The sequence below is a fragment of the Lepeophtheirus salmonis genome, chromosome 12, assembly GCF_016086655.4.
Source record: "Lepeophtheirus salmonis chromosome 12, UVic_Lsal_1.4, whole genome shotgun sequence".
Lineage (NCBI taxonomy): Eukaryota > Metazoa > Arthropoda > Copepoda > Siphonostomatoida > Caligidae > Lepeophtheirus > Lepeophtheirus salmonis.
The window spans coordinates 7,804,292-7,832,282 of NC_052142.2; the positions used below are offsets into that span (position 1 = coordinate 7,804,292).

Sequence of the window (27,991 nt, forward strand, 5' to 3'; positions counted from 1 at the left end):
GCGGACGGATTTCTCATGGAATAAGGCTTCTTAATCTCGATATCGGACCAATCTTCTCTCCCGAGCAGCTCTCTGTAGTCAACAACAACAATATTCCCTCTGCAGAGGACTCTGAGACTAGCAACAATGTCCAGGGAGGTGAGAAGAGCAAGAATGAGGAGATGGAGTTTGTGGACGGAGGCCCAGAGTACCCTGTCGTCTTCACGATCCAGCTGGGTGACCCGATACTTACCGGGCGGGAGCCAAAGCGGAAGGACATCCAGACCAGAACCAGAGTGGAGACTGAGCGGGAAACTGTGCCTAAAGTCGAGAGAGATCATCCTCTACAGCCCAAGTTACAAACATACAGTCCTCAGATAGATGACAAATACTCCAGAGACTTTCAATATGATTGGTTCCGTAAATTCCCGTGGCTAGAATATGACGAGGTTGAAAAGTCAGTCAAGTGTTTCGCCTGTTCCAAATTTTCCATTTCCAACCTTGGGAAATTTGAGTTCAAAACATGGAAAAACAGTTCCTCGTTGAAAGTTCATTCTAACAACAAAAAACACAAACTGTCGATGGAAAAGTGGATCAATTTCCTCACATCAAAGAGAAAGAATACCTCGGTTCTCGGCCATGTTCAGTCTCAACATGCTGAGGAAGTCGTGAAGTGGCGAGCTTATTTGAGGTATCTTTTCCAAACTGTTGGGTTCCTCGCAAAGCAGGGATTGGCTTTTAGGGGCGATTCCGAAACAAGAGAAAAGTTGACAGAATCTAATGAAAACAATCGAGGTAACTTCTTGGAGCTTTTGTCCCTGCGTTCACACGACAATCATATTCTCAAAGATAAACTGGAGGCCGAAGTCAAAAAATTTGGTTCAGCTGGGGCAGGTTTTGCCAAATGGACTTCACCTGACATCCAAAATGAGCTGATAGAGATTATAGCATCCAAAGTGACGGAAAATATAATTGAAGATGTCAAGACTTGTGCCGGCGATGATGACTACTGGTTCTCTGTGATTGTTGATGAGACATAAGATATGTCAAACACGGAGCAGTTCAGTCTGTCACTGGGATATCTGACGAGTGAAGGCATCAAGAAAGAGAGCTATGACGTAGAATGAGTTATGACGTATTATAATTTTGAATGAAGAGGTCGTGGCGGCAATTATTATTTATTTTTATCATTATTATTTTTTCACTTATTTAATTTTCTATTGCCAAGATATTATATAAGAAGTCGTTTGTCCATCCATGATTGAATTAAATAATTCAAATTAGCGTCCCAAATGGCTCATCATTGAGCTGCTTATGGTTTTTTTTTTTCCTAAATAAGGTTGATATCTTTCAAGGTTAAAATAACTAATAAGTAAATAACTTCATTTTATTTTTAAACATAAATTACTAAATCAAAATATTTCATCGATTATATGACAAAATTGTATATTTACCATATTTAATCCTTTATTTCTATGGACATAATTATAGCATCTTTTTTAATTCAAACAAATCTTAAAGTTTTTTATACCACTGGGTAAAAATATTTTGTTCATTTTTTTTTCTTTATGTTTGAGCTACAACTTCTATTAATTATTTATATTTATTTTTTGTTTGTTTTCTACGTATTTTTTGAAATACAAAGATAAATAATATTAAGTAAGTATTATTCAATTCTCGAATAACCGTATTCATTCTCGACTTGGTACTTTTAACGCTTGTTTAATTTATTAAAATTATAAAATATAATATTTTTTGAATAAGAGTAAACACATAATCCTAACACAAATCTATAAATGGAGGAAATAATTATAATTTAGTTAAAATTTTATCAACCGTTCCTTTAGTTAATCATACATCAGTATCACTCTAAGGTCAAGAACTAATTAATGAATTGATTAAAGTCTATATTAAAATTCATTCATGGAGACTTGAAAGATCGCGATGCAACACGATATGAGCTCTTCAATTTCTTCGTGAGTCAGTCCCTGGTAACTAAAATGCATACTTTAAGGGTTGAATTAATTTACAATCATCATCTAAAATATTAAATGAGCATGCGAGTCAGTCGAACCTCGTTTACGAGTCCCTTAAAGAATAAAGAGGCAATGAAACGAATATATGGACTTTTCCTTGCGAATAAAACGTTCTTCATGAATACATGAACACAAGATAGGTCCACAAATAAAAAGACGTTTAATCGAATAATTAATTAGATTACTATCTATAATCTTTTATAAAATCAAGCAGTTTTCTGTGCGACGTTGGTATACTAAAGATGATTGTTTATATCAAGCTATGTCTTTTCTGAAAAGACGTGTACTGTCCATGGATAAATAATAGGGTACCCACCATCTTCTTACAAAAGGTATGATTCATGAATAAATATTCCTTCTTTTTATCGATGGAGTTATTTCCATTTCTTCAAGCCTCAACTAAGGCCACGACTATGATTCATTAACGTGCCATAAGTAAATGAGTCCTTTTGAAATAGATTCAGATCCAGTAAGTATTTCCGAATTCCTTGGCCTCCATTTCCAGAAATCCAGACAGGAGGTGACGTTATTTTAGGCATTTTATTCAGACCTCTATCGGCTATTAGTGTCTAATATTATATTAATATAGAATAATAAAGGCGTGAATTGATAACGATAGAGGAAGAAGTTTATTATTTCAGTCAATGATATCATAAGTATTTCTTCCCTTCTCCTCGTACGCTTTTGGATCCTTAACAAAATTTTCAACCTTAGTTATGTCTATAGTTGATAATATTGTAGAGAAAAACGCATGCGAGGAGACAAGGGGGAGAAAGACACATGGTATCATTGTTTAAAATACTGATGTGATTATCACTGATAATCACATACAAAATTAAACAATTAGAATCATATAACTAATAATAACAATAAATTATAAATACAGAATATTGAAATAATAGATTGATCCAAATAATATCTTCTTGTTCTAACATCGGAATAAGGTTCAATATGTCATAACTTGAGGTTGCAAAATACAAGCCAGACGTAGAGTTTAATCAAAAAGATCATCACCTTTTTCTTTATGTGCAAGTTGCATATACAATTGTGCAAAGGATAGATATATTTCTACCGATGATATTTTAATAATTATTAATAATAAAGTAAATCATAAAATAATGTTAGATTTCAATCCATATCTTCTTCCAATCTTAGTAAGAACAGTTTTTAGAATCCCACTTTCATTTATTTCATATTTATCTAAAAAAAGAAAAGTTAATCCATGCAGTCAAATTTAACTGATAAGACAATTCAGGCAACCATTCTTGACTTATTGTAGTTTTCTAACATGACATCGTAAAGATTTAGAGCAAAAGCTAATTATGTAGTAATGTCCGGCAATATTACTCCTTATTAAGAGCATCAAAAAAGATTTTTTTCTCCGCTATTTATGCTTATATAACAACATATATACACAATTGGTAATTATAATGCTACACCCAATGCAACTACCACCGTTGTTGTGACCATTTAAGCAGTTGTTTTTGCCTTTTATGAGTTTTCTGAACACCATTTCTTGGAGCCTATCAACCATAGCTAAGCCTTAAGTGCTAAAGAAGTAATATTTATTGACTATGTAATATTGGAAAACCTAATGATCATACCCAAGTCTTTAAATGAAGAAACTAGTTGCGAACCATCCAAAGCTACTACCCCCGTTATTGTGACCATTTAAGCAGTTGTTTTTACTATTTAATGAGTTGTGTATCATAATTCTTGATATGTTTAGCTAAAATAGAATCATATTTTAGGCTTAGATTTAAAAAAAAGATTGAATACTTACTGTTAGATAGTACAAAATTCAGAGTTTCATTTCGAAATTAGTAAATATTTTATACTTTTCACTGATAACTTGATCGTCATTTGGTGTAGACGACTCAAAACATTTTTATATGTATTTCTATAAATGACATCAGTACCAACATCCTCAATTAATTTAATGATGGCTCCTCGGGAAGGGATAGGTTTACTCGTGTATTTCTCCATAAATTTTTGAACATAGATGATTAGCAATTGATAAGGTTATATTACATGCAATAAGCATCTTTTTGAGATCAGAGTTAAAGTCTGACTTGATGTATTCATCATTAACTTGATTTTTTAGATGAATATCCATTCTCTTGATATGAGAATAATGAGTGGCGTGTAATTCTATTCTCTTCTGCTCGCACGCTTTTCTATTCTTACCAAAATTATCACCCTTAGTTATGTTTAAGGGTGATAATTTTGGTAAGAATACAAAAGCGTGCGAGGAGAAAAGAAGAATTACTTATGGCATCATTGATTAAATAATATACATCTTCTTCTATCAATCATGAACGTTATCATTCCCGCCTTTATTATTCAATATTAATATAATAATATTAGATGGGGATAGTCGATAGAGAACTGAAGAAAATGCCTAAAATAACGTCGCCTTCTGTCTGGATTTCTGAAAATGGAGGCCTAGGAATTTGGAAAATACTTACCGGATGAGAAACAGATGGTTTGTCGGATTTGTCGATATAAATGTGCCTTTAGTCCCCTGTCTAGAATTACACGCCACTCATTATCCTCATCTCATAACTAGAGTATGGATATTCATCTATAAAATCAATTTAACGATGAATACATCAAGTAAGACTTTAACTTTGATTTCACAAGGATGCTTATTGTATGTAATATAACCTTATCCATTGCTAATCATCTACGTTCAAAAAATTTATGGAGAAATACAAGGGTAAACATATCCCTTCCCCAGGAACCATCATTAAATTAATGGAGGATGTTGTTACTGATGTCATTTATAGAAATACATATAAAATGTTTTGAGTCATCCACACCAAATGACGATCAAGTTATCAGTAAAAAGTATTTACGAATATCGAAATGGAACTCTGAATTTTGTACTATCTCACAGTAAGTATTCAATTTTTTTTTTAAATCTAACCATAAAATATGATTCTATTTTAGCTAAACATATCAAGAATTATGATACACAACTCAGTAAAGGGCAAAAACAACTACTTAAATGGTCACAACAACGGGGGTAGTAGCTTTGGATGGTTTGCAACAAGTTTTTCTGAGACTACTTACTTCGTTTTAAGACTTAGGTATGATAATTAGGTTTTCCAATATTACATAGTCATTAAATATTACTTTTTTATCCCTTAAGGCTTAGCTATGGTTGATGGGCTCCAAGAAATGGTGTTCAGAAAACTCATAAAAGGCAAAAATAACTGTTTAAATGGTCACAACAACGAGGGTAGTTACATTGGGTGTTGCATTATAATTAACAATTGTGTATATCCTTCATGATAATAGTATGTTGTTATATAAGCATACCTTAATAACGGGGAAAATATTTTTGATGCTCTTAATAAGGAGTAATATCGCCGGACATTACTACATAATTAGCTTTTGCTCTAAATCTTTAAGATGAATTTATTTTAACATTTTTTTATTAATATATTTATTGTCTAATTTTATGATTTTGACATTTACTTTATTATTAATAATTAGTTAAATCTCATCGGTAGAGATATATCTATCCTGTGCACAATTGTATATAGCAACTTCCACATGAAGAAGAGGGGTGATTATCTTTTGATTAAACTCCACGTCTCGCTTGTGTATTGCAACCTAAAGTTATGACATATTTAACTGAATTCCGATGTTAGAACAAGAAAAAATTATCTGGATCAATCTATTATTTCAATATTCTTTATTTATAATTTATTATTATTAATAGTTATATGATTTTAATTGTTTAATTTAGTATATTTAACTTAAATGTTTAATGGTTTATTTTTTAGTATGTAGATTATATTTCATTAAAGCCTTCTTTTTTAAACTTTGAGCTTCAAATATATTTCAAATACTCTACTTTGTCGTTTCATTAGCTATTATTCTGAGAATAAGGTTCATGATGAATTACAATTTCATGGAGTGTGACGTTTTCAAATCTACTGTAACGGATAAAAACGTCGAAGTCAATTATACGTAGTATATCTTCATTAAACATTTTGCTAATAAATACATTCGTTATACTCTCAAAAATCATAATAAAGCAAGCAGATGATAATCACATCAGTATTTTAAACAATGATACCATATGTCTTTTTTCCCCCTCCTCCTCGCACGCGTTTTTCTCTACAATATTATCAACTATAGTTATGTTATACTTATGCTCCGTTTCTAGGAAAGGAATACAATTTCTTCTTGATCCCTCGTAGGGCTTGTATATTTATGTATATCTATTGGGTATTTTATTATTTATATGAATAAGTTTTGGCAATCATATACAAATCGAAATGTATAGCCAAATATACAATAAAATATTACTAAGCAATATTATAATACAATAATGTGTAGAATTTTAATATTATGAATATATATGTTTGTAATTCATTTTAAAAGTTATGGAGAAATAATATGACAATTATAGTCTGGAAGTAATTAAGAGATAAATAGCAGTTTGTTTCATTGACTTATTCGGCTAATTACCATATGATTTGGGCCTTTTTTCTGTTTCTTTTCGGTAAGGTAACGATGTGTGAGAGGAAAAATCAAGGTGGGGGATAATAAAGGTATGCCACTCACGAATTTTATAATTTGACAGAAGTAAACAAGCCTATTTTATTGACGTAACATACGTGTGATAAACACTCTCCAGAACTTGTATTTTGCTTTAAGATTACAAGAAATCTAACTCAAAATGTAAGAATTGCTACTTGTAAATTGGGCCTGGCACTATATAAAGGAGGAATTCCATTTTATTTTCATACTATACTCTCGTACGAAGTAAAAATAAATAAAAGTTGGTGAACATCTATCTAGATTTATGAATATAATACTATAGATAACTAGTACTATTAGTTGCCTTATAGTTCTAACTTTGAACAATTGCATCAAATCATTTGGGAATATTTTCAAAAAGAAAACTATGGCGAGGAAATCAATTATATATTAAAAATAAGTGGATATTATTTTTTTCTAAACATGAAACGCTCACGTGAAAAAAAAAACTTACGACTAGATCTTAATTTGTTATTTATTTTGAGATTTAGTTTATCTTGATAATAGAATTGAAGATAATGCATAGACAAAACCTCTGTTGCCTTGTGATTTTTACTTTTATCTCCAGAAAGAGATTTATATTTTAGAAAATATTTGAATAATATTTGGGACATCCAATTTTCTAAATATTTCACACTTTCATATTGCTTGCAATAGTTATAATACAGACCAATAAACTAATAATAATAATTTTGAAATTTTTACTTGCTTGACAACAATCACAATAACAAAAAAGCCTTTGCATGTCCGAAATAAAAGCAAATTAATCAATAAGTAAAAAAAATAAAATTACGAAGAACTCATAAATAGAGAATTTAAATTTTGAGGAATATCGTTAATACTTTATTATATTTTCAATCAATACTAAAACAATCGTATTATCATTTTGTTACAATATTGTTTTCAGAAAAACAACTTATAATTATCTAGTATGGAAAACACACTGTAGGACTCTTATTAATGGAATAGTTTTCTTAGATTAGGAGACGAAGCAGAGTTGACTTTTAATAATTTCAAAAAAGGGGCTGTGGATGGAGGACGAGAACTCTCTCTGCTCCTCACTGGGTATCTCAGTTGATTATTCTGTCGTTTTATGGAACTCCTTAGTTCTTATATGTAGAAGTATACGAGGATTTCGTAGAAGATATGAAGGAATTTATGAATAAGGACAACTATTAACAAGATCAGAAGTCATTAGTAACAAGTCACCTTAATATGAAGAGATACCTCCACAATGAACGATCTTTACATTAAAGGAGATGAGATCCACTGAGTCAACACTTGTTCATGGGATCTCCCTTTAGGAGCCGAGATACCTTGAACAGACCATGCCATTGAAGAGAGTTATATGAGGCACCACCTTCATAAATTCTTAAATTCTCAACTTACGTTGTCATATTAACATAACTGTTTTTATTTCTGAGTGAATGCAACATTTGTGACGTCACTCGGCTCAGCCGATCAGAATGCAAAAGCTAATTGACACAACTTTATCATCCACCTCCTTGGAAACAATAAAGTCAAAATAGATAACTATTGCAAGAAAGCAACGATACATGTCTGTTACAGGAATTAGAGGATATATTGGAATACAAAATACAAAGAACAAGGGTGTATTCAATAATTTTAAATCACAAAATCAATTCTAATGGTTCGAAACCTCGAAAAAACAATGAGAGAGATAAGATTGTGTACTTTGTACACAATTACTGCCATTAACTTTAACAATCCAAGGTTAACAGAAATACAAGGTTAGAAAATGATGTCATTGGGCTTGATATAATTATAAGACAGGTAGATTTCTACAAAATACGCAACCACTCATAGTATATGACATCACTAATGATAAAATTTTCAGTTTAATGTATCGTACCGACTGCTACGAAAGAAAAACAGTTTTTGACCAAAAACGCAAACACTCATAAACTATGACTTCAATATAAACAAGCATGGTGGAAGTGAAATATCAGTCGTACACACGTTTTGTATAACCTTGTATTTCTATTAAATTTGTAACTATCCAAGAAACTGTTTATAAATGAAAAAGAATCAGAAAATATTATCACACATAAGGAAGAAAAAGAGTAAGCAAAAAATTTAGGCTCTAGAACTATTCGCCGAATACATTTTTTCCGAACGGAAATATTTTGGAAATTTGACTGTAGGACGATTTGGGAAATTTGACCAAAGTACCATATAGGAAGTTTGGCCTAATAATGATATTTAATATATTGATATATTGCATATTTTAATTTAACTTAAAATTGTTGAATGATAAATAGGTATTGTTCATATACTATATATGTCAAATAGGTAAATTAATTAGTGTTATTTTTCAGAAAAAAATATTTTTATTAATGAGCATTACATAAACACAAGTACTCTAAATAAATGAAGTAATAAACAAACACGACAAAGATTCGAATGGAAGAAGTATTAAAATTAGGCTGAAAAATGATGAAAAACGATTCTTTTCTTTAGACCTTATAACTTAATCATCATCCATAGTGATAGAGAATATCATAGCTTATATTATAGATTTTTGTTCGATAATGTATTTTTTTAAGAGATCCCATTTTTATAGCAGTTTTCTAGCAAATAACGAAAATTAACTAAATATTTATTGTCTACAATATTTCAATGTCAAACTCAAGACGTCATACTCCGTAATAAATAAATAAATAATAATAATTTATATCATATTACCGCGCTTCATACAAATTCAAATAAAATAATTATTAATTATATTTGAAATATTAAAATTCCTAACTTATCGTGAATGGACCTCTTCATTGTTTGAATCCTGGAATAGGCAGGAGTCCACTCTACTCCTTTATTAACCCTGGTAGTTTTCCTCTGATTTATTTTCATCCCATCGTCCCTCGTAGAGTACAGAATCCGAACTTCTCCTGAGAAGGAAGATAAGGATAGAACTATCTGCATTCGATTCACTCTATCTTTCTTTATTCCTAACTCTTGAAGAACATAGAAATTCATTTCTTCAGGTCTTAATGAATGAAGAATGATCTTAGCAAATTTCAAATATAAAGCATTTCTAAAAATCAAATTAATGTAATTTAGAATTACTTAAATGCATTTTTTATATATGTATATTTTAATTTTATGGTAATAACTTCATATTGTTGTTGTACGTAATTGTAATTACCATATCTTTATTTTATATTTCACATCCAAAGCCTTTTATCTTAATCTGAAAGTGAATGGATCCCGAAGATGGATATATCCCTAGCCAAGGAAGGAGTGGACTCTACTCTCATATAAAGCTAAGCTTGGTATAGTTCTCTTCCTAGGATAAATTTTCACCCTATTATCATCCAGTAAATATAAGAAACTGAGCATCTCATGTTGAGGTTAAAGTATCTCGTATCTCTTCTTTTGTCCTAATTCTTAAAGAACTTGAAGACTTTCCGTCTTTAATTAATGAAGATCGATCTAAGCAAATGAAAAGAACAAATGAATGTGGAATATGTCTCTCCAACTAAACACATGTTTTTAATATATTTAAATTTTATAAGTATAGATAATTTATAATAACTATTTTTTTACATTATTACATTTACATATACAAGATAACCAGCAAGAGAAACATCAATGTCGACCTGGGATATCTTTCTAGGGTTGAAGCTGTCAAACATCTCCTCACTGAAGACAACAAGGCCACTAGGGTGATCAGAGGCAACAAAATCCTCAACTTAATTAAGTCAAGAGGAGGATTCTTGATATTTTTTTCTGTTGGAAAAAATAACACAGTTGACCGCTCATCTAACCACAAGATCTAATGATGGATCTGTTCAGACATCATAAATTTAAGTTAAATATACAAAATTAAACAATTAGAATCATATAACTAATAATAACAATAAATTATAAATACAGAATATTGAAATAATAGATTGATCCAAATAATATCTTCTTGTTCTAACATCGGAATTCAGTTCAATATGTCATAACTTGAGGTTGCAAAATACAAGCCAGACGTGGAGTTTAATCAAAAAGATCATCACCTTTTTTCTTTATGTGCAAGTTGCATATACAATTGTGCACAGGATAGATATATTTCTACCGATGATATTTTAATAATTATTAATTATAAAGTAAATCATAAAATAATGTTAGATTTCAATCCATATCTTCTTCCAATCTTAGTAAGAACAGTTTTTAGAATCCCACTTTCATTTATTTCATATTTATCTAAAAAAAGAAAAGTTAATCCATGCAGTCAAATTTAACTGATAAGACAATTCAGGCAACCATTCTTGACTTATTGTAGTTTTCTAACATGACATCGTAAAGATTTAGAGCAAAAGCTAATTATGTAGTAATGTCCGGCGATATTACTCCTTATTAAGAGAATCAAAAAAGATTTTTTTCTCCGCTATTTATGCTTATATAACAACATATATACACAATTGGTAATTATAATGCTACACCCAATGCAACTACCACCGTTGTTGTGACCATTTAAGCAGTTGTTTTTGCCTTTTATGAGTTTTCTGAACACCATTTCTTGGAGCCTATCAACCATAGCTAAGCCTTAAGTGCTAAAGAAGTAATATTTATTGACTATGTAATATTGGAAAACCTAATGATCATACCCAAGTCTTTAAATGAAGAAACTAGTTGCGAACCATCCAAAGCTACTACCCCCGTTATTGTGACCATTTAAGCAGTTGTTTTTACTATTTAATGAGTTGTGTATCATAATTCTTGATATGTTTAGCTAAAATAGAATCATATTTTAGGCTTAGATTTAAAAAAAGATTGAATACTTACTGTTAGATAGTACAAAATTCAGAGTTTCATTTCGAAATTAGTAAATATTTTATACTTTTCACTGATAACTTGATCGTCATTTGGTGTAGACGACTCAAAACATTTTTATATGTATTTCTATAAATGACATCAGTACCAACATCCTCAATTAATTTAATGATGGCTCCTCGGGAAGGGATAGGTTTACTCGTGTATTTCTCCATAAATTTTTTGAACATAGATGATTAGCAATTGATAAGGTTATATTACATGCAATAAGCATCTTTTTGAGATCAGAGTTAAAGTCTGACTTGATGTATTCATCATTAATTTGATTTTTTAGATGAATATCCATTCTCTTGATATGAGAATAATGAGTGGCGTGTAATTCTAGATAGGAGACCAAAGGCACATTTATTTCGACAAATCCGACAAACCATCTGTTTCTCATCTGGTAAGTAATTCCCAAATTCCTGGGCCTCCATTTTCAGAAATCCAGACAGAAGGCGACGTTATTTTAGGCATTTTATTCAGTTCTCTATCGACTATCACCATCTAATATTATATTAATATTGAATAATAAAGGCGGGAATGATGACGTTCTTGATTGATAGAAGAAGATGTATATTATTTAATCAATGATGCCATAAGTAATTCTTCTTTTCTCCTCGCACGCTTTTCTATTCTTACCAAAAAATTATCACCCTTTTTGATCGTAGATAGACTATGTAAACATAAGAATAAAATTTGCGTAAAATAAAAAACATATATATATATATATATAAAAGACTTTTAATATTTATTATCTTACCCAACACTCATCCATCCTTTCCTCTACACAACCGTCCGTCCATTCTGCCGATCCAAGCTGGGCTCCACTATCCATGAAGTATCCGGGAATACCGATCGATTGCTCCATATATTTCTCAAAACCGCCTGGGATCCCCTTTCTTGTGCAATGGATCTTGTAGTGAATGAAAGGACGCTTACAACCAAATTCTCAATTTTTCTACAGTTCGTTGCTGGCTCGACGTTATTATGAGCTAGTCTAAGACGTCTAGTTTCACCCCGTACTTCCAAATAATATTCCTCTTACATAATACAATAATTTAATCACTCCCAAGATCCATGGATGTATAGTTCCCTTGAAAGAGGCGATACTAGAAGATAGAGGTATAAAGAATACAAATCCGTTAAAGTGGTCGTCGATGAAAGAAAGGAATAGCTTTCCGATTAAATCACGAAGAGTATACTAGCTAGCAATAGGTTTAAGTGATCCAATTGAAGGAAATGAACTGATTACCATATATCGACCTGAAACAGTGAAAAATAATTTGGGGATAGTAAAAGATGTGTTAAACGCAAGAAAGGTTCATCCTCCATTGGTCATGTTATAGAATGCACTCCAGCAGGGATTGGCAAATTCTATGATAAAGAGGGCCAATTTTTTATTTCTTTTCAGCACCAACATTGGAGGGTCACATAAGCATTTTCTTTCTTTCTTTTTTTAATTATTAGGCTTCAGATGCCCATCCCTGAACTCCAGCAATACTCATTCAATCCCAAAAGGAACGGGGATACTTTCAAAGTTGCTGGATCGACTATCAGGGACGACATTTCTTGGCAAGACCACACAGACAAATTTAAAGAGGCTGCGAAGGAAACAAAAATAGTACAGGACTTGATAGTTTAAATTTATATGATAACTAGCCTGGAATAGAATTAATTCCCTGATAATAAGACACTTCCATAAATACCAATGATTATAATTACTAAAGAGGAAACTTTGCTGCAACCTAAACTTTTAACGACTCAGTTTTGTTTGAAAAAAATTAACCTTGTAATTAGCCTGTTAAATAAAATCGGAAGTAAAGGAACCAAAAATAATCTATGAAATTATTTAAAAAATTTAAGACCTTATCACAGCGTTACCTCGCTAACACAAAAATACCATATGTATTTTGTTGTCAGCTGTCGATTGCCTCCTCGCTCGATTCGTCATAGCTATTTCATAATATATTCTTTTTCATAAATACACAAAGTAATAAGTTATTCTATACTGATGTTCCGTTTCCAAAAGAACAGGAATACAATTTCTTGTTGATCGGTCGTCGTTTATATAATATATATTGGCCATCTTATTATTTATAAGAATAAATTTTGGCTACCATATAGTAATACAAATAAAAAGCTATGCTTTTAATAAAATATTACTAAACAATACTATAATACAAATAAAATACAATGTAGGTTTAAATATTACAAAATATATTTTAAAAATAGTGAAGAAATAATATATGACGGTGATAGTCTGGGAGTAAATACAAGATATATAGCAATTTGTATGATTGACTTATTTGGCTAATTACCAGATGATTTCGGTACTTTTTTCGGTTTCTTTCTGGATGATAGGTTGCGTGATACAATGAAGATAACGACGTGTTATTTATTATGTCATACTTGGTGATTACATCACTACCCTGGTGATACATAATCTGAGACCAATCATTTCTGGGCACCAAAAAATTGCTACCTTACACGTTTATATGCATCTCCATCAATGTGTTTGATTTTAGACTAAATTCACCATCATGTCTTTTTAAGTATTTACCAATAAAAGTAAGAAATGAATGCGTATGTAAAAAATTGAACTCTAATCTGACCTAGGATAACTATTTAATACACGATACTTTCATAGTCATGTGATTTGCAAATGGTGTGATGTGAGACATTCCATAAAAAAGTAATCTATTTACATACTGATTCATAATTGTAGACACAAAATTATATCTATAATGTTTCAATATAATCAAGAAAAAAATATTGTAGTAATCCTTGGAAAAAATAGTGAATAGAAACAATAAAAATTAACACCATTCATTTTTTTTTGTTCATTCGTTCAAAAAGGAACAGAAAGCGTGAACGTCGTTCATTTTTCCGTTCAATCTCAAGGCTTGACAAGAATTACTTCAAATTCGATACTGAATTCTAGTCCTAATACAACAAGGACTTTTTATTATAACTTTCCAACCAATGTTGTGTAGCCAAAAATTGTTACAATATTAATCCATTATCTTACTCTGTATATATTAAGGTTGAATGACTTAGGAAATCTTTAATTTTAAGGTAAAGGATCCAGATTGTGTCTTAAAATAGTAATGTTCTCAATAAAGGCATGAGAAACGTTGACGATATGGATCCTTCATATAACAATATTAAATTGCTATGTCCTCTCAATATTTAAACTATATAAGCTTTTTTATTACAAAATTGTAATTGCCAAGAATTCAATATTATGTAGGACACCATAAATAATAATTCCATTGACATCATCAAGGCTCCTCAAAGAAAAAAAAATAATAAGACAAACCAAATCATTTAAATGTATAATTGTGATAGATATTACAAAAGTTTGATTAAAAATTAAATATAAAATCATATACAATTTAAATTTCAAAATTTATCTTAATTTTATAATATGTAATCTTCCCCAATGAAGGATAAAATTTAAAAATTATTTCCATTTGTATAAAATATATTGCGTATATTATAGGTAGTTTAGTTTCGCTTTAAAATGTATTTATTCTCATAGTATCTATAGTTCCTGCATGACTTACTTTTCTTATGAAAAATTTAAACTTGTTTTAAATTAAATATTATACATGTAACAAGAACAATGTTAAGAAGGCTGACAACAGAACAATTACAAATATTGCAGTCAAAATTCTCAACAATATTTTTAGCTCCAATTTCTGTGGCGAGAAACTATTGGTTTTCATTATCGTGGGTGCAGCATATACCTAGTATAATAGCAGTCAAAAACCTTAAGCAAAATTTTCCAATTATGTTGCATGTGATTTGTCTTGCTCAAGGTCGAACAGAATAGCAACGCTTTGTCCTAATTACTTTGAAAATTCCAAAACTTATATCTGTGAAGTAAAATATTTGTTTATTAATTATGGTGATCGAAAACAATTAATTAATACAGCCGAGTACTTCAATTCACTTTTTATGTTATGGATGAAAACAATGATGCAACCCAAATAGTAAAGGATGCTTTAAAGAATGAGTGAACCGGTGATATTTTAAAATCATATCAAAGTAACTATCAAAGTACTGTATACAGGTAGGGGCTTTAGTGTAACCATTTTTGAATATATATATCAAATATTACACTGGAACCTTTACATGTTGACGAGTGATTGAGGAAAACAAGGGTAAATCAAACACAGATAATTGGCTCCAGAACTTATCATTCACGATAGCACTATATAAAAACACTCATATCGTAAGCTGAGACAACAAGATGGTTTTGAAGGACATAATCATCGAAAATGTCACTTTTGAATTAGAGTTTCATCAAGCAATTGATTATCATCAGATATAACTTCAACAAAATTAGAAACTATATATATATATATAGTTAATTGATTCCATAACTACTAAAATCCTAATGTTAATAACCTATATTACCTATAATTGAATACTTTAATTTCTAACATAGATACTTATATTACTTGTAAATTGTTCTATGGACAACACCTTTATCCATCAAAGTTGACAATATCTGTAATGTTAAAATTTAACCAAAAGTACCTATCAAATATTACAAATAGAAAATATTATTTTTTAAAGTAGATATTACTGTAAATTTTTAAAAAGATATTACTGTAAATTTTTAAAAAGATATTACTATAATTTTTTAAGAAGATATTACTATAATTTTTTAACTAGATGTTACTATAATTTTTTAACTAGATATTACTATAATTACTTATAAGATTTATGGGATTATTACAATATGTTTATAAAAAATATGCAGCTTAAATGAATTTGAAACTCTACTTGATAATCATATAGTCCTTGATGTGACCCACGGCAAGACGTGACTTTTCAGTAGATTTATTTCCTTCATCAAAACGAAAACTGTCCCTGTGTCACAGTTTACGATAGAAATGTTTATAAATTTAAAGAGCTCGTTATGTGTAACCTGGATACCAAGTTCAACCGTCAAAATGACCAAAGCATAGCTGGTCCAAGAAATGAGGTTCGATAAGATCTAAGAGCCTTTCACAAGTCTAGTGTTACAGCTTGATAGTATGGGGGGGAATTGCAAGTCTAAATTTCAAGCTTCTGTTAATTTTTCTTCAAAATAGTGTTCGGACGACCCAAGAACGCTACATGCCCCTAAATTTTGGACCCTGTTGTCCTTCCTTTGTATTACTCCGGAAAGTAAAAAAAAAAAAAAACAACAACATATTTTTTACCAGGACTGAGCCCTGCACATACCGGTAGACAAACTCAAGAGCGGCTGCAATCGAATATGGAATTTTGGCCCCCTTCGACCACATATATAAAGTCTATCGATTATTTTGGTTAGGATTAATGAAAGTCAAAGGTATGAAAAATAAGACATCCAAATATTGAATATCTTAAAGGCAGCATTGAGCGGGAATAGGTCGCATTACCTGAATCCTTAGTGCAGAATGTTATTAATTGCAGTGATTAGGTTTTTGCACTTAGGAATAATTAATCACTTTTCGAGTTACTTATTTAATATATTATATGCACAAGATTATTATATAAGAAAAGGAATGACTATGCATAAAATGTAATGCAGCTTAATATACGTACATAATCACGCAACTCCCCATGCCTCCCTAAGTTTTTTATGAGCATGTACATAAGGTTTTAAATGACATTAAATCTTAAGAAAATAAAACATTAAACACATATATATACACAATTTAGAAATATTTATTAAATTTAAGAGTTTTCTTTCTATTCCGGTTACTCCTTCTCATTATTCTAAGTTGCATATTTTGTTCTTCGGATTTTGGATTCTCAGACAATATCCGTGATTTGTTTAGCCTTAGGAACTTCCTATTTCGAATCAATTCACGATTGTTCTTAATCAATATATAGGATCTCCCATGATCTTGGATCTCTTTGATCACAGCTTTGGTGTCCCAATTTCTGGAAATAGGGTTTCGTAACAATACATTGTTCCCATTCTTTAACTCTGGTGTTTTTCCATTTTAATTCTCGGTAGTTATTTTTTCTTTCGTTGGTCATAAACATTCTTTGAATATATTTTTTAATGAGCATTAAGTAGTGTTGGAAAATAACCGCCTTGTCTTCTGCTGAACATCATTTGTGCTGGACTGAATCCATCTGCTCTGGGTGTATTTCTTCAAGCACATACTTTCGATTCTATATTTGTTTTATCCGTTTTATTGATGATATAACTGACGGATTTGACTGCTTGCTCTCTTAAACCATTACTTCGAGGATTATGCAGTGAACCTATATCATCGATAATATTATACTTTTCATATAATTTATTAAATTCACTTTTGTACCGTGGTCATCCATACGTACGAATATATTTTAGGAATTCAAACCATGACAATGGAATTTTTGTAACAGCATCTGTAGACATTGAATTTAATTTGGCTAAAAGAGGAAACCCACTGAATCACTCAACCATTAGAAGATTGTGAACACCCCTATACTCAAACAGATTGGAAACCACATTTGACATTGTATATTCTGCCTCTGAACTAATGATTGGTTCATCTGGCTTACTTGGTAAAAACTTCTAACAGGATTCACATTTCTTTATCATGTTGTTGATATTTGGCAATAAGTATAGTTATTGGGCTGCCTTCCTTGTTTTCACAATGCCTGCATTAGGTATATGAAGTAATTATAAAATTATTTTGGCTGAAGGAACAATAATACGATTGTTGTCATCATTCATCCTCATCAAATAGAGATAATTGATCCCAGATTGACGAAAGTTGTTTTGCTGGTTGGTAGATGGGAATTTTTTTTCATTTTTATTCCCGACCTGAATGCTTTTAATATCAATTGATATTCACGGTCTTTTACAATTGTGTCGATCAATTATTGCACACTGGGATGAGTACAAATTTGTTACATAGCACTGTATTATCCTCAAACTCGCCCTCCGACTCCTCAGGTGAGTGAAATACAGGTCTTGACAAAGCATCCGCTATCTCATGGGATTTACCTGGAACCCATTCCGATTCGAAGTTATAATCAGTTTTCTACCTGAAACGTTGTAAGCGTTTATTTGGGATATCCATAATTACTTTTTTGAACAAACCAACAAGTTGACGAGTATCACTAAGAATAAGAAATAAAGGTGAGCCGTACAAGTAATACTTACAACGAGCAACTGCCTATTGGACCGCCAAACACTCAAAATCCACTCTAGAATATCTAGATTCTGTTGAAGATAAGCTGCTGTATCCACATTGAATTTGTATTAAACACTTATTGATATCTCGTTGTACTAGAGGAAATCATATTCTATTCAAACGTAAAGCATCTGTTAACAACTGAGTAGACTACTGGGGATTAAAATTGAACTAAGCAAGGCTATTTTTACTTGTTCAAAAAACTCTGTGTGGTCTTTTAGACATAAAAATTTACAATTTTTCTTCAGCAATGATCTTAAATTATTAGTCATGTGAGCTAAACCAGGATAAAGTGACCGAGTTGATTGATAAGTATCATCAAAGATCGTAAACTTGAGATATTTTTTGGTATATGAAATTTACATAGGGCTTGAGCTTGTCTTAATTTATTTTTACACCTTCACCAAAAATGAAATAACCAGCAAAGTTAATACTTGGTATATAAACCAATTTTTTGATAGAAATCTTTACATTTCTCTTACTGCATTCCCATAAAGTTTGACGAGTCCTATAAAATATAGTTTCTTCATCACGTTCTTGAATAAGGATATCGTCCAATATCTTCATATTATCACAGATATTTTCAGTTATAGGATCGAAAAGAGAATATAACTAATCCGAACAAGCATTTTAGACCATAGGTGCACGTGTAAATCGAAATTTACCATGTGGTAAAAGAAACTTAATGAACATTTTCCTCTCGTTCTCTTAGAGGATTTTGAAATAGCTATGAACACAATCCATTTTAGCAAAAAAAAAAAAAAAAAAAATCGATCAGGCTTGATACTCCGCATTATATTTTACTTGTTGGAAATTGATGTATGGACGTTTGAATATTTGTTAAGACGTGTGCAATCAACTACTAATCGGACTCCCTTGCTTCCTTCTTTGTTGACAAAAAATGCAAGACTTATCCATTCAATTGGAGCATGTTTTCCAGATCTTTGGGAATCTAATCTTCTTTCGAATGGAAGTTACAGATGCAGTGATTCATCCGCTAAACCTTTAAAAGATCCATTTTCAATCTCAGAAAAAAACTGGAGTATCGTATTGTATAGGAGGACTTATTCTCGCTCCAGACTAACATCAATTCTCTTGTTTAAGTGAGTATGTTGAACGTGCAGAGAAAATTTATCAATCCAATTTTGAGTACAGAAACTCTTGAATTTTTGGATCAATTCAGCTTATTCATGAGGATTACGATCCTTTGTTAAATTGAAAGGAAGAGAAGAGTTGTCAATATTTTTAAGACGAATTCTTGCTTCATCTAGGAATAAATTACTTTTAGAAGTTTTCCGTGCTAATATGGACTTACATAAACTGTTTATACTTTTGACAGCTCTGGTTATTTGAGTCTTCTTACTAGATGATCGCTTGCCCAAGTAATCACCTCGTCCAACTATTTCCACTTAGTAATTTTTTCAACTGAAAATTTACTTAAATCTGCTTAACTTTTTTTTAAATTCAAGTTTTAGAATAGCAAAAATCAATTGAATCATTTCTTGAAAGACACCAAGCATTAATCGACTAGGGAGTTGGTTTTTATTGAATAAATTTTTACCTTTATTTTATATCTTTTCAATTAAATAAAAATAAAAATATTTTTAAGCTTCTTCCCCAAAATGTCTTATTTTTCAATAATAGGAAATAGATTGCATCAACACAGGTCTGAACAAGATAGTATGTTGTGTATCAACATCAAAATGAGGTATAAAGATTTTTTCTCAAAAAGTGTGGGTTGAATTTGTATTATTCAACTAATTATATCATATTTCTTTTAATAAATTATTCTGATTATCTCTAGAGAGATCCTGAAAATGATACTTAACATTGCAAAAATTTACAGGCAGAATAAAATGTAGAAAATTTTTGGTTTCCCTGATTTAATTTAATTTTGGCAATTCTAATTATATGTTTACTTAAATTTGTGATAATTTTTGGCAATGTGAATCTACTTTCATGGTGAGTTGATGCTAGGATTTAATAATGAAATGAACGTTTGATATGCTGATCTTCAATGAGACACCTTTAATAGAAATCTTTATTGAAGGAACTCATCCTCTTGACTTTATATTACTTCAGGTTAGCAGTCGATATTAAACTCTTTTTGACTATTGTCTACTTCAAATCACAAATTGAAATACAAACAGGCTAAGAAATTGAACGGATTTTACACTAACCGTTCATTTTTGAACGAATGAACGACGAAGGAAAAAAAAGGAACGACGAACAGGGGAAAAAAAAAGAAAAGAAAAAAGGTCGTTCATTTTTATTGTTTCTTATTACTATTTTTTGTAAGCATTGCTAGAATTTCATTATCTTAATGATGGGAATAATTATTTTCATCTTTCACGTTGCTTAAAGTAAAAAAAACAACCTATTTATGAATCTAATTTTGTGTGTAGAAGTATCAATTTATATGTAAATCGATTACTTTCGATGAAATTTCTCGCATCACACCATTTGCAAATAACTTGACTAAGAAATTGTCGTGTATTACAAAGTAATTATAGGTTAGATTAGAGTTCAATTTTCTACATAGCCGTTCACTTTTTATATTTTTTGGTAAATACTTTAATAACATTTGAATTTGATTTAAGATACGATGGTGAATGTAGTTTAAAATCAAAGACATTCATGTAAATATACAAGGTAGTAATTTTTTGATGACCTCAAATTCAAATTTTTACAATAATTTCTTAGATTATTTTAGGTTCCTTTACTTCTCATCTTATTTAACAGGGTGATTAAAAGGTAAAAAAATTTCAAACAAAGAAAACTGAGTCTCTTAAAAAGTTGAGGTTACAGCAAAGTTTCCTTTTTAGTAATTATAATCATTGGTATTCTGGAAGTGGATAGATAGTTTTAATGTATATGATAATTAAGATACCATTTCAGCTTAATTATCATATAAATTTAAAGTATCAAGTCTTACTCATTATGAACCGAGAATTAAGCATTGTTAGTCCGTTTCTCTGACTATGGAGGATACATCTTGAAGAACGTTTGTTGCAAAAGCTCTGCACCTCATATTAAAAAGAAGAAAGAAGTAAATATTTGGTGTGTCAACATAAAATAATCTGTAACAAAAATCATGAAAAGGAAAAAATAACAATTTATTACAAAACGTTAGCATAATAATTTTTTTACGCAAAACTGTATTACCAAATAAATCTACGTAAAGTATTTTTTTTTATATAAGCAGGCTTGTGGTTCGGAGTTTTTCTGATCGGCGATCAATTGAGATTGGCAACATTATTTCGCTGATCGCAGTATCGCAATTGGTTTTTATCTTTATACCGCTATATCGCAACAGAAATAGAAAAAAAATGCAATCCGATCAATTTGTATCATGTAATAGTACTGCGGTTCTCGAGACCGATCTATGTCTTGAGAATGCTCTCGACACTGTTTTTATATGGTTTTACTCTTGTCTTGGTCTCGACACATCAAATTCTTAGTCTAGGTATTACTTATAATACACTCGGTCTTGATTTTCGTATTAAACTTTGTAACTTCGAGCTTGACTTGGTCTCGATCCTTATATATGTTGTGGGAATTGATTTTAGCCGAAATTGATAAATAGGAATTTTTGGAACTCCAAATACTGGAGAGTAATTTCTTCACTAAACGTTCCAAAAAGATGGATATGGCCAAGCATGAAGTGGAAAGGTAACAAGCTGCTGACTTTGAATGTTTGGAAATGATCTTGGCCTTCCAGAGGGCCAAAAAGTTATTTTAAAGATACAAGGTCGTGCTTCCCAGTAGGGCCAACAGTTTGTTCACCAAGGCGAACCAGATCCTGAGGAGAACTAGGCAGAGGCTGAGATACAGCAACTTTAAGGAGCAGCTCCTGTTAATCTCAATTAAAGAGCTAGAAGAGAAATAATTTATGTAGATATTTGATTTTTCGCCGGCAGACTAAATTTCAGTTTTTTTCTACATATATTTTATTATTCACCTATATTTTAGATTTTTCTACATATATTATATTTTATAATTGTAATAAAATTTTGTAAATAAATACATTTGGAAAAGGTGTATTAATTGATACTTTAGGTTAAAAAGGTTTATCTATAGGTTTAAAGAAATTGTGTATTTGAGTTTGATTGCAATTAAATTGATCGAATTGCTGATCGCAAATGGTTCTGATCGTTATATTGCTAAATCGCAGTTGATTCCTGATCACAATTTTCTCCTGATCACTCACAAGCCTTGATTTAATTGACTTATATTGACACTGTTATGGTCTTTCAAATAAAATCTATTAATTTTTTATTTTTTTGAATAGGATACTTTGAGTATAATTTGTAGCACACCCAGAGAGTTAATAAAAATAGTTTGTTGATAAAAATGGAGCATAATTTGGCTACAAATAAAAATATAATCTCCATTCAATTTTGCGAAAATTTATTCTAGCTTGCTTTTGTCTTGATGGCTCACATATATCGAACTAAAAAAATAATGAATGGCACTTTTTATGAGATTTGGGAACGAGCATGTGTTACTCAAGCCCAGTACATAATATTCTAATAAAAAGAAAGGAAGTACTTGTACATATATAGATTTTTAAAATCAAAGTTTATTGACACTCAATAACTCCGACCAATACTGGGTACACGGTCTAGTACACTTATATTAAGAAGCTCTGACTTTGCTAGATTTGTTGACATGTCGCAGAAATATTAGTATTTAAAGTTCCCACATAATTTTCCTTCTTCACTGAGGCCATTTGAGAGGACGTTTGCTGATCGCTTTGAGTATTGAGAAAAACATTATTTGTTATATGGAGATCGACTTTCACGATATCCTTATATAGATGAATTGAAAAGAGTTCTATCTTCGGGAGAAGTAATATTGGAATTAAGAAAAATGTATTCGGAAACCGGGATTGCAGTGAAAATAAAAAGGGATCAAGGCCCTCAGTTTAGTTCGCAGGGATTTAAGATTTTCTGAAGATGTGGGGAGTAACATTAGTACCTTCTTCACCCCATTTACGCAAAGTAATGGGCATGCTGAGAGTTTAGTGAAATGCATGAAGAATCTATTAGTGGAAAGAGGAAGAAAATTTTGCTTTGATGAATTTTTACATTGTGCTATATGAGAATAATGAGTTATAGACTTTATGCATACATACTTAATTTTACACAGGGAGAATCCAGGATGATTTTCAAATTAATATATTATATACACGGAACATTTAAATAGAGTGCCACTAAACCTATTGGCTAAGTAGATATTTAGCACCCCCTTTCCGACTAGGACAAGGATTACAAAATATAAATCATAGGTATTAAAAATAAAATTTTCTTGTTCCCTTCTAAGGAATCCAAACGGATGAATCTCTTTTTACGATACAAAAGAACAACATTTTCCATTCGAATGAGATATTGCCTTTGATATTCCTATAATCCAATTGTAGCTACCGGGATCCTTCTTTTGGTTATATCATCTTGTATCCTAACCGATTCACCTATTGTAGTGTCCGTCTTTTATGAGATATCATATTCATCATGAGAGGACCATGATAAAAGGGGTGAACCTAATTTCAATGACTAAGTACTTTGATGCATTGCTAAGATAATGATAGACGTGCTCACCTTGTATTGTATTAAATAACTTGATCACTTCATGTAGGGGTTTCCCTCTTAATTTAATATATTTTAAGTATTTGGAATATAAATTGCACAAAAGTAAAAATATAATTTTGACTAGTCGTTGGCTGACTTTGTAGTTTTCCAAAACGGATGATTGCTTTGAATTTCGAATAGGGATTGTCCCGTACTGGTTCTATATATCGTGATTGCTCCAATGAGTAATTGGCATTGTGACTTACTCATTTCAGCACTTTACAAAGTTACCTAAGACAGCTTTTTACTTATCCACTTACAGAAATATTTCTACAGCTACTGCTTAAAATGGCCTCGTCATTTTCGGTCCTTTAATTTGAGTCTTTATTAATAAACTATGTAATAAGTTCTGGCATTCCTCACACTATTCTTACCGGCTACTAAATTATCTCTTTGACACGCTGCTTAGTCTTCACTATGCCTTTATGAGAGATGTATACAGATTTTCCAATATTTCTCTCCGATCTGCTCATGGTATAACAATTCTTTTATTCTATTATTAACGATGACCAAATCTTCATATGCCGGTGGACTATCGCTTAAATTCCATTAGGGTTTTAACTCTTCGTAGAGATTTTTAATATTTCTCCAAAACCGCCTATAAAAAAGTTTATCAATTTTAGATAATTACCATCTAGTTGTGCTTGGTTTCTCAATTTTACAATCTTTGATCCTTGATCTCATTCGTCTACATTTTTTTACCGCATACAGCTCTTAAAAATATTCTTCCTCGAGTGCCAGTATGGATTTCTTGACAAATTATCCGCTGCTAACAATTATTCTTCCTAGTTTCCAAGCAACAGTGAAGTTATAACGCATATGTCTCCTTTGTTTAATTAATTTTTTTCATGGATTCTCAATTTCGTCCAAATTTTTCTTGTTGAGGATATTAACAATTGCCTGATGATTTGTCTGAATATAAAAATAAGGTAATCCTTGAAGATAAACGTTTATTTTTGTTTTGTTTCTCAATATATAATAATAACCTCAAGCGTTGTCAATCCATAATTATCTTCTACTGCACTTAACCATTTCGAATTTGCTTCAATAAGATGCCATTTTCCTTCACTGTGTTCTTGTCTTAAATATAGCCAAAACCTTTTTTCTTAGAAGCATCGTTATCAAAATAATTTTTTTTTATTCAGCATTAAGTGATTCTTTTGAGGTTGTTTAACTAAAGACTTCTTGACATTTTCAAATGTGTCATCTTGGCATTTCGTCCAAATGTACTTATTCTGGTCTTATTGTGAACTTTTAATATATTGTTTCATATTGCTGTTAAAACAGTGAAAAAAATTATTAAATCTAACAAAAATAGTAAAAAAAAGTAAATAGGTTCTAAATCAGTGTTAAAAAGTTCTAAATAACTCTGCTTTTTATAAAAAGAGTTACACCACAGATTTGGTCAATTCATACAGAATCATTGGTGAAACTGAAATGAGAGGAAAAGTAGACCACGAAACCGATCCCATTCTTAGAACCAAAGTTTTAACTAACAAACATACTCATACAGCCACTACAATATAGGAAATTGTTGTCAAAAATAGAACAATTGATAACCCTTCAGAAGTATTGTAACATTACCATATAGGTAACCATACAGATTTTAGGGCAAAACAGACCCTCAAAGGTTGAAGGATTCACCGTAGACTATATAAAGAAACATTTCAAGGATTCCAAATCATCCGGTTCAGATGGCCTTTTGTGGGCAAATTTTCTCTCTCACTAGTAAAGAAATTGCACCATACCTTATAAAAAAAAGAAATTACATGGAAAAGTCTGAAAAATGCCCCTTTCTCTTACAAAAGGAAGGATAGCTCTTATACATAAAAAGGGTGATCGCACTTATTTCAATCATTAGAGGCCCATCACAGTTTTAAATGAAACTTACAGAATATTATATGGTGTTTTAGCTAAGCAAATTGAACCCATTTGATTCCAAAACAATAAAAATGAACAAAAAGGTTTTCTGAGAAATATAAAAATTACGGGTATTTCAAGAAATCTTGCTACAACAATTGAATCTCTTAATAGGAGTGGCAAGTTTGGTGCATTGATTTTTACAAAACATTTGACCCCGTACTTCACTGACCCATTATAAGATCTGTTTAAAGTTTTTTTAATCCTATCAGAGCTTTACTCGCTAACAGCACTTCGATAAATCCATTCTATTAGGAAATAACTGTAGAAAAGAATGTCCTGTCACACCCGAGCTATTTATATATACAATCAATAAACTAACAATGACCATTTAGAAACAGTATTTGGAATTGGGAGTGTCCATTTGCGGGACACAACATATAATTGACCTATATTCTGATGATTTAACGTTAATGATTGAAGCCAATTCAAAAATTCAACTAGGTGGATTTCTTCTTCAAAAAATGTTTCTTTCAAAAATTCAAATTCAAAGATATTTGACTTTTTTTGGGGGAAATTTAAGGTCAATTCATAATTCAAATGAATAAAACAAAAACCACCATCCGGTGTCTTGGATATTGGAAGTCAGAAAGGTTTACAATAATCGAAGCTTGTAGAGTTGTACAAAATGTTAACATCTTAGGTATCCAAGGGACAACAAATGGTGTCTCAAGGGGTAATTGTGTCCGATCAAATATAATGGTCTACAATCAGATGCAAAAATGGCGTAATTTATATCTACAAAACGAATTGTTTAATATAATTTGCGAATTATTTCTCTTTTATTATACAGAGTTATCTCCATTCCTTCTTTATCAGAATCTGCAATTATATTCATACTTTAAAGTGTCCAAAGCATAAATTAGGCGGTGAGCTCTGCCTTTTATCTTGTATAATCCCAAAATGCTATAAAAAGTTTGAGGATAAATTAGGTGTATACCCATTGAGAGACAGGAAGGGGAATTTCACGTCCTCTAAATATTATGGATGGAATAATGTGGCAACACCCTTAACCATTCGGATTTGGAAGTTTTTCACCACTTATAGCACTTATTCAGAGAATTTTATGGAAAGAAATGCCTACTTCTCATTCAGGTTCAACAATTGATATAATTCACAAAATAAGGAAAAAATGCCTTCGGTTATTAAGTTTGGAAATCGATTTTTATTAGAGAAGACTCCTTTACATCATAAAATTATAAGTTATCATAACTTGAGCACTTGGATCTATCTTTTCAGGAGGGAGATTCCATCTTACTTTTGAGAGGTCTCTTAAATATGTTAAAATTTAAATATCTTTATTTTAACTGAGTAAAAATGATCATTCCTCTTTAGGAAAAGAAAGAAAAAGAATACAAGGGACTATGACAAATAGTTAATATCATCTAAACAAGTGAAACTCTTAAACTACTCCCTCTAGACGATAGAGTGAGTAAAGAGATCGTGTAGTTAGTAACAACAATGATCAATAAACAAATAGATCATTCTCAAGTTGTACATCCTGTGCATTTTATAGTTGGAGACACTGGAAGGATACTTGGAACTCCAAATGCAGGTCGAAATCTATCCATCGAGACATCATCAGTTCTTGATCAAAAATCCAATTTATAGTAACGATCGTGCCTCTCAATCACCTTAAACGGGCCCAAGAAAGCTGGACATAGAGTCTCTTTTATGGGTTTATTTTTAACAAAAATGAATTCGGTTTTTTAATTGTTTGTTAAAGGCTCCTTTATTAAAGTGTCTCGGATGAACGTGTGTTATTTACTCCATTTTTTAAAAGAAACTTTCGACGTTGAGGTTTCCAAAAGTAAAGGTGGACGCATTAAAGAAATTAAAGGCCATGCATCCCGAGCAACCTACGAGTAAT

General features: G+C 30.9%; 1 protein-coding gene and 3 long non-coding RNA genes across 20 annotated transcripts in view; 1 reads left to right on the top strand and 3 right to left on the bottom strand.

Moving 5' to 3' along the window:
- Positions 1 to 3,027: 3,027 nt before the first annotated feature.
- Positions 3,028 to 4,163, bottom strand: LOC139906675 (uncharacterized). The gene is made up of 3 exons (XR_011782402.1): positions 3,799 to 4,163; positions 3,620 to 3,744; positions 3,028 to 3,565 (listed from the first exon to the last, which is right to left on the bottom strand). It is a non-coding gene; the product is annotated as an uncharacterized lncRNA (long non-coding RNA).
- Positions 4,164 to 4,219: 56 nt separating this feature from the next.
- LOC139906774 (uncharacterized) lies at positions 4,220 to 5,879 on the top strand. Its single transcript, XR_011782683.1, has 3 exons — positions 4,220 to 4,913; positions 4,968 to 5,107; positions 5,170 to 5,879. It is a non-coding gene; the product is annotated as an uncharacterized lncRNA (long non-coding RNA).
- Positions 5,880 to 10,026: 4,147 nt separating this feature from the next.
- Positions 10,027 to 27,991, bottom strand: part of LOC121126721 (sodium-dependent phosphate transport protein 2B) — a 52,481-nt gene continuing 34,516 nt past the window's right edge. For 4 of the 17 annotated variants that reach the window (XM_040722047.2, XM_071892130.1, XM_040722033.2 and 1 more), the window contains one exon: positions 21,669 to 22,445. In XM_040722047.2, the coding sequence (XP_040577981.1) occupies positions 22,310 to 22,445 (136 nt within the window). In that variant the 3' untranslated portion in view covers positions 21,669 to 22,309. The other 13 variants (XM_071892128.1, XM_071892135.1, XR_011782685.1 and 10 more) reach the window with 12 other exon arrangements.
- On the bottom strand, positions 16,883 to 19,037 carry LOC139906776 (uncharacterized). The gene is made up of 2 exons (XR_011782695.1): positions 17,708 to 19,037; positions 16,883 to 17,651 (listed from the first exon to the last, which is right to left on the bottom strand). It is a non-coding gene; the product is annotated as an uncharacterized lncRNA (long non-coding RNA).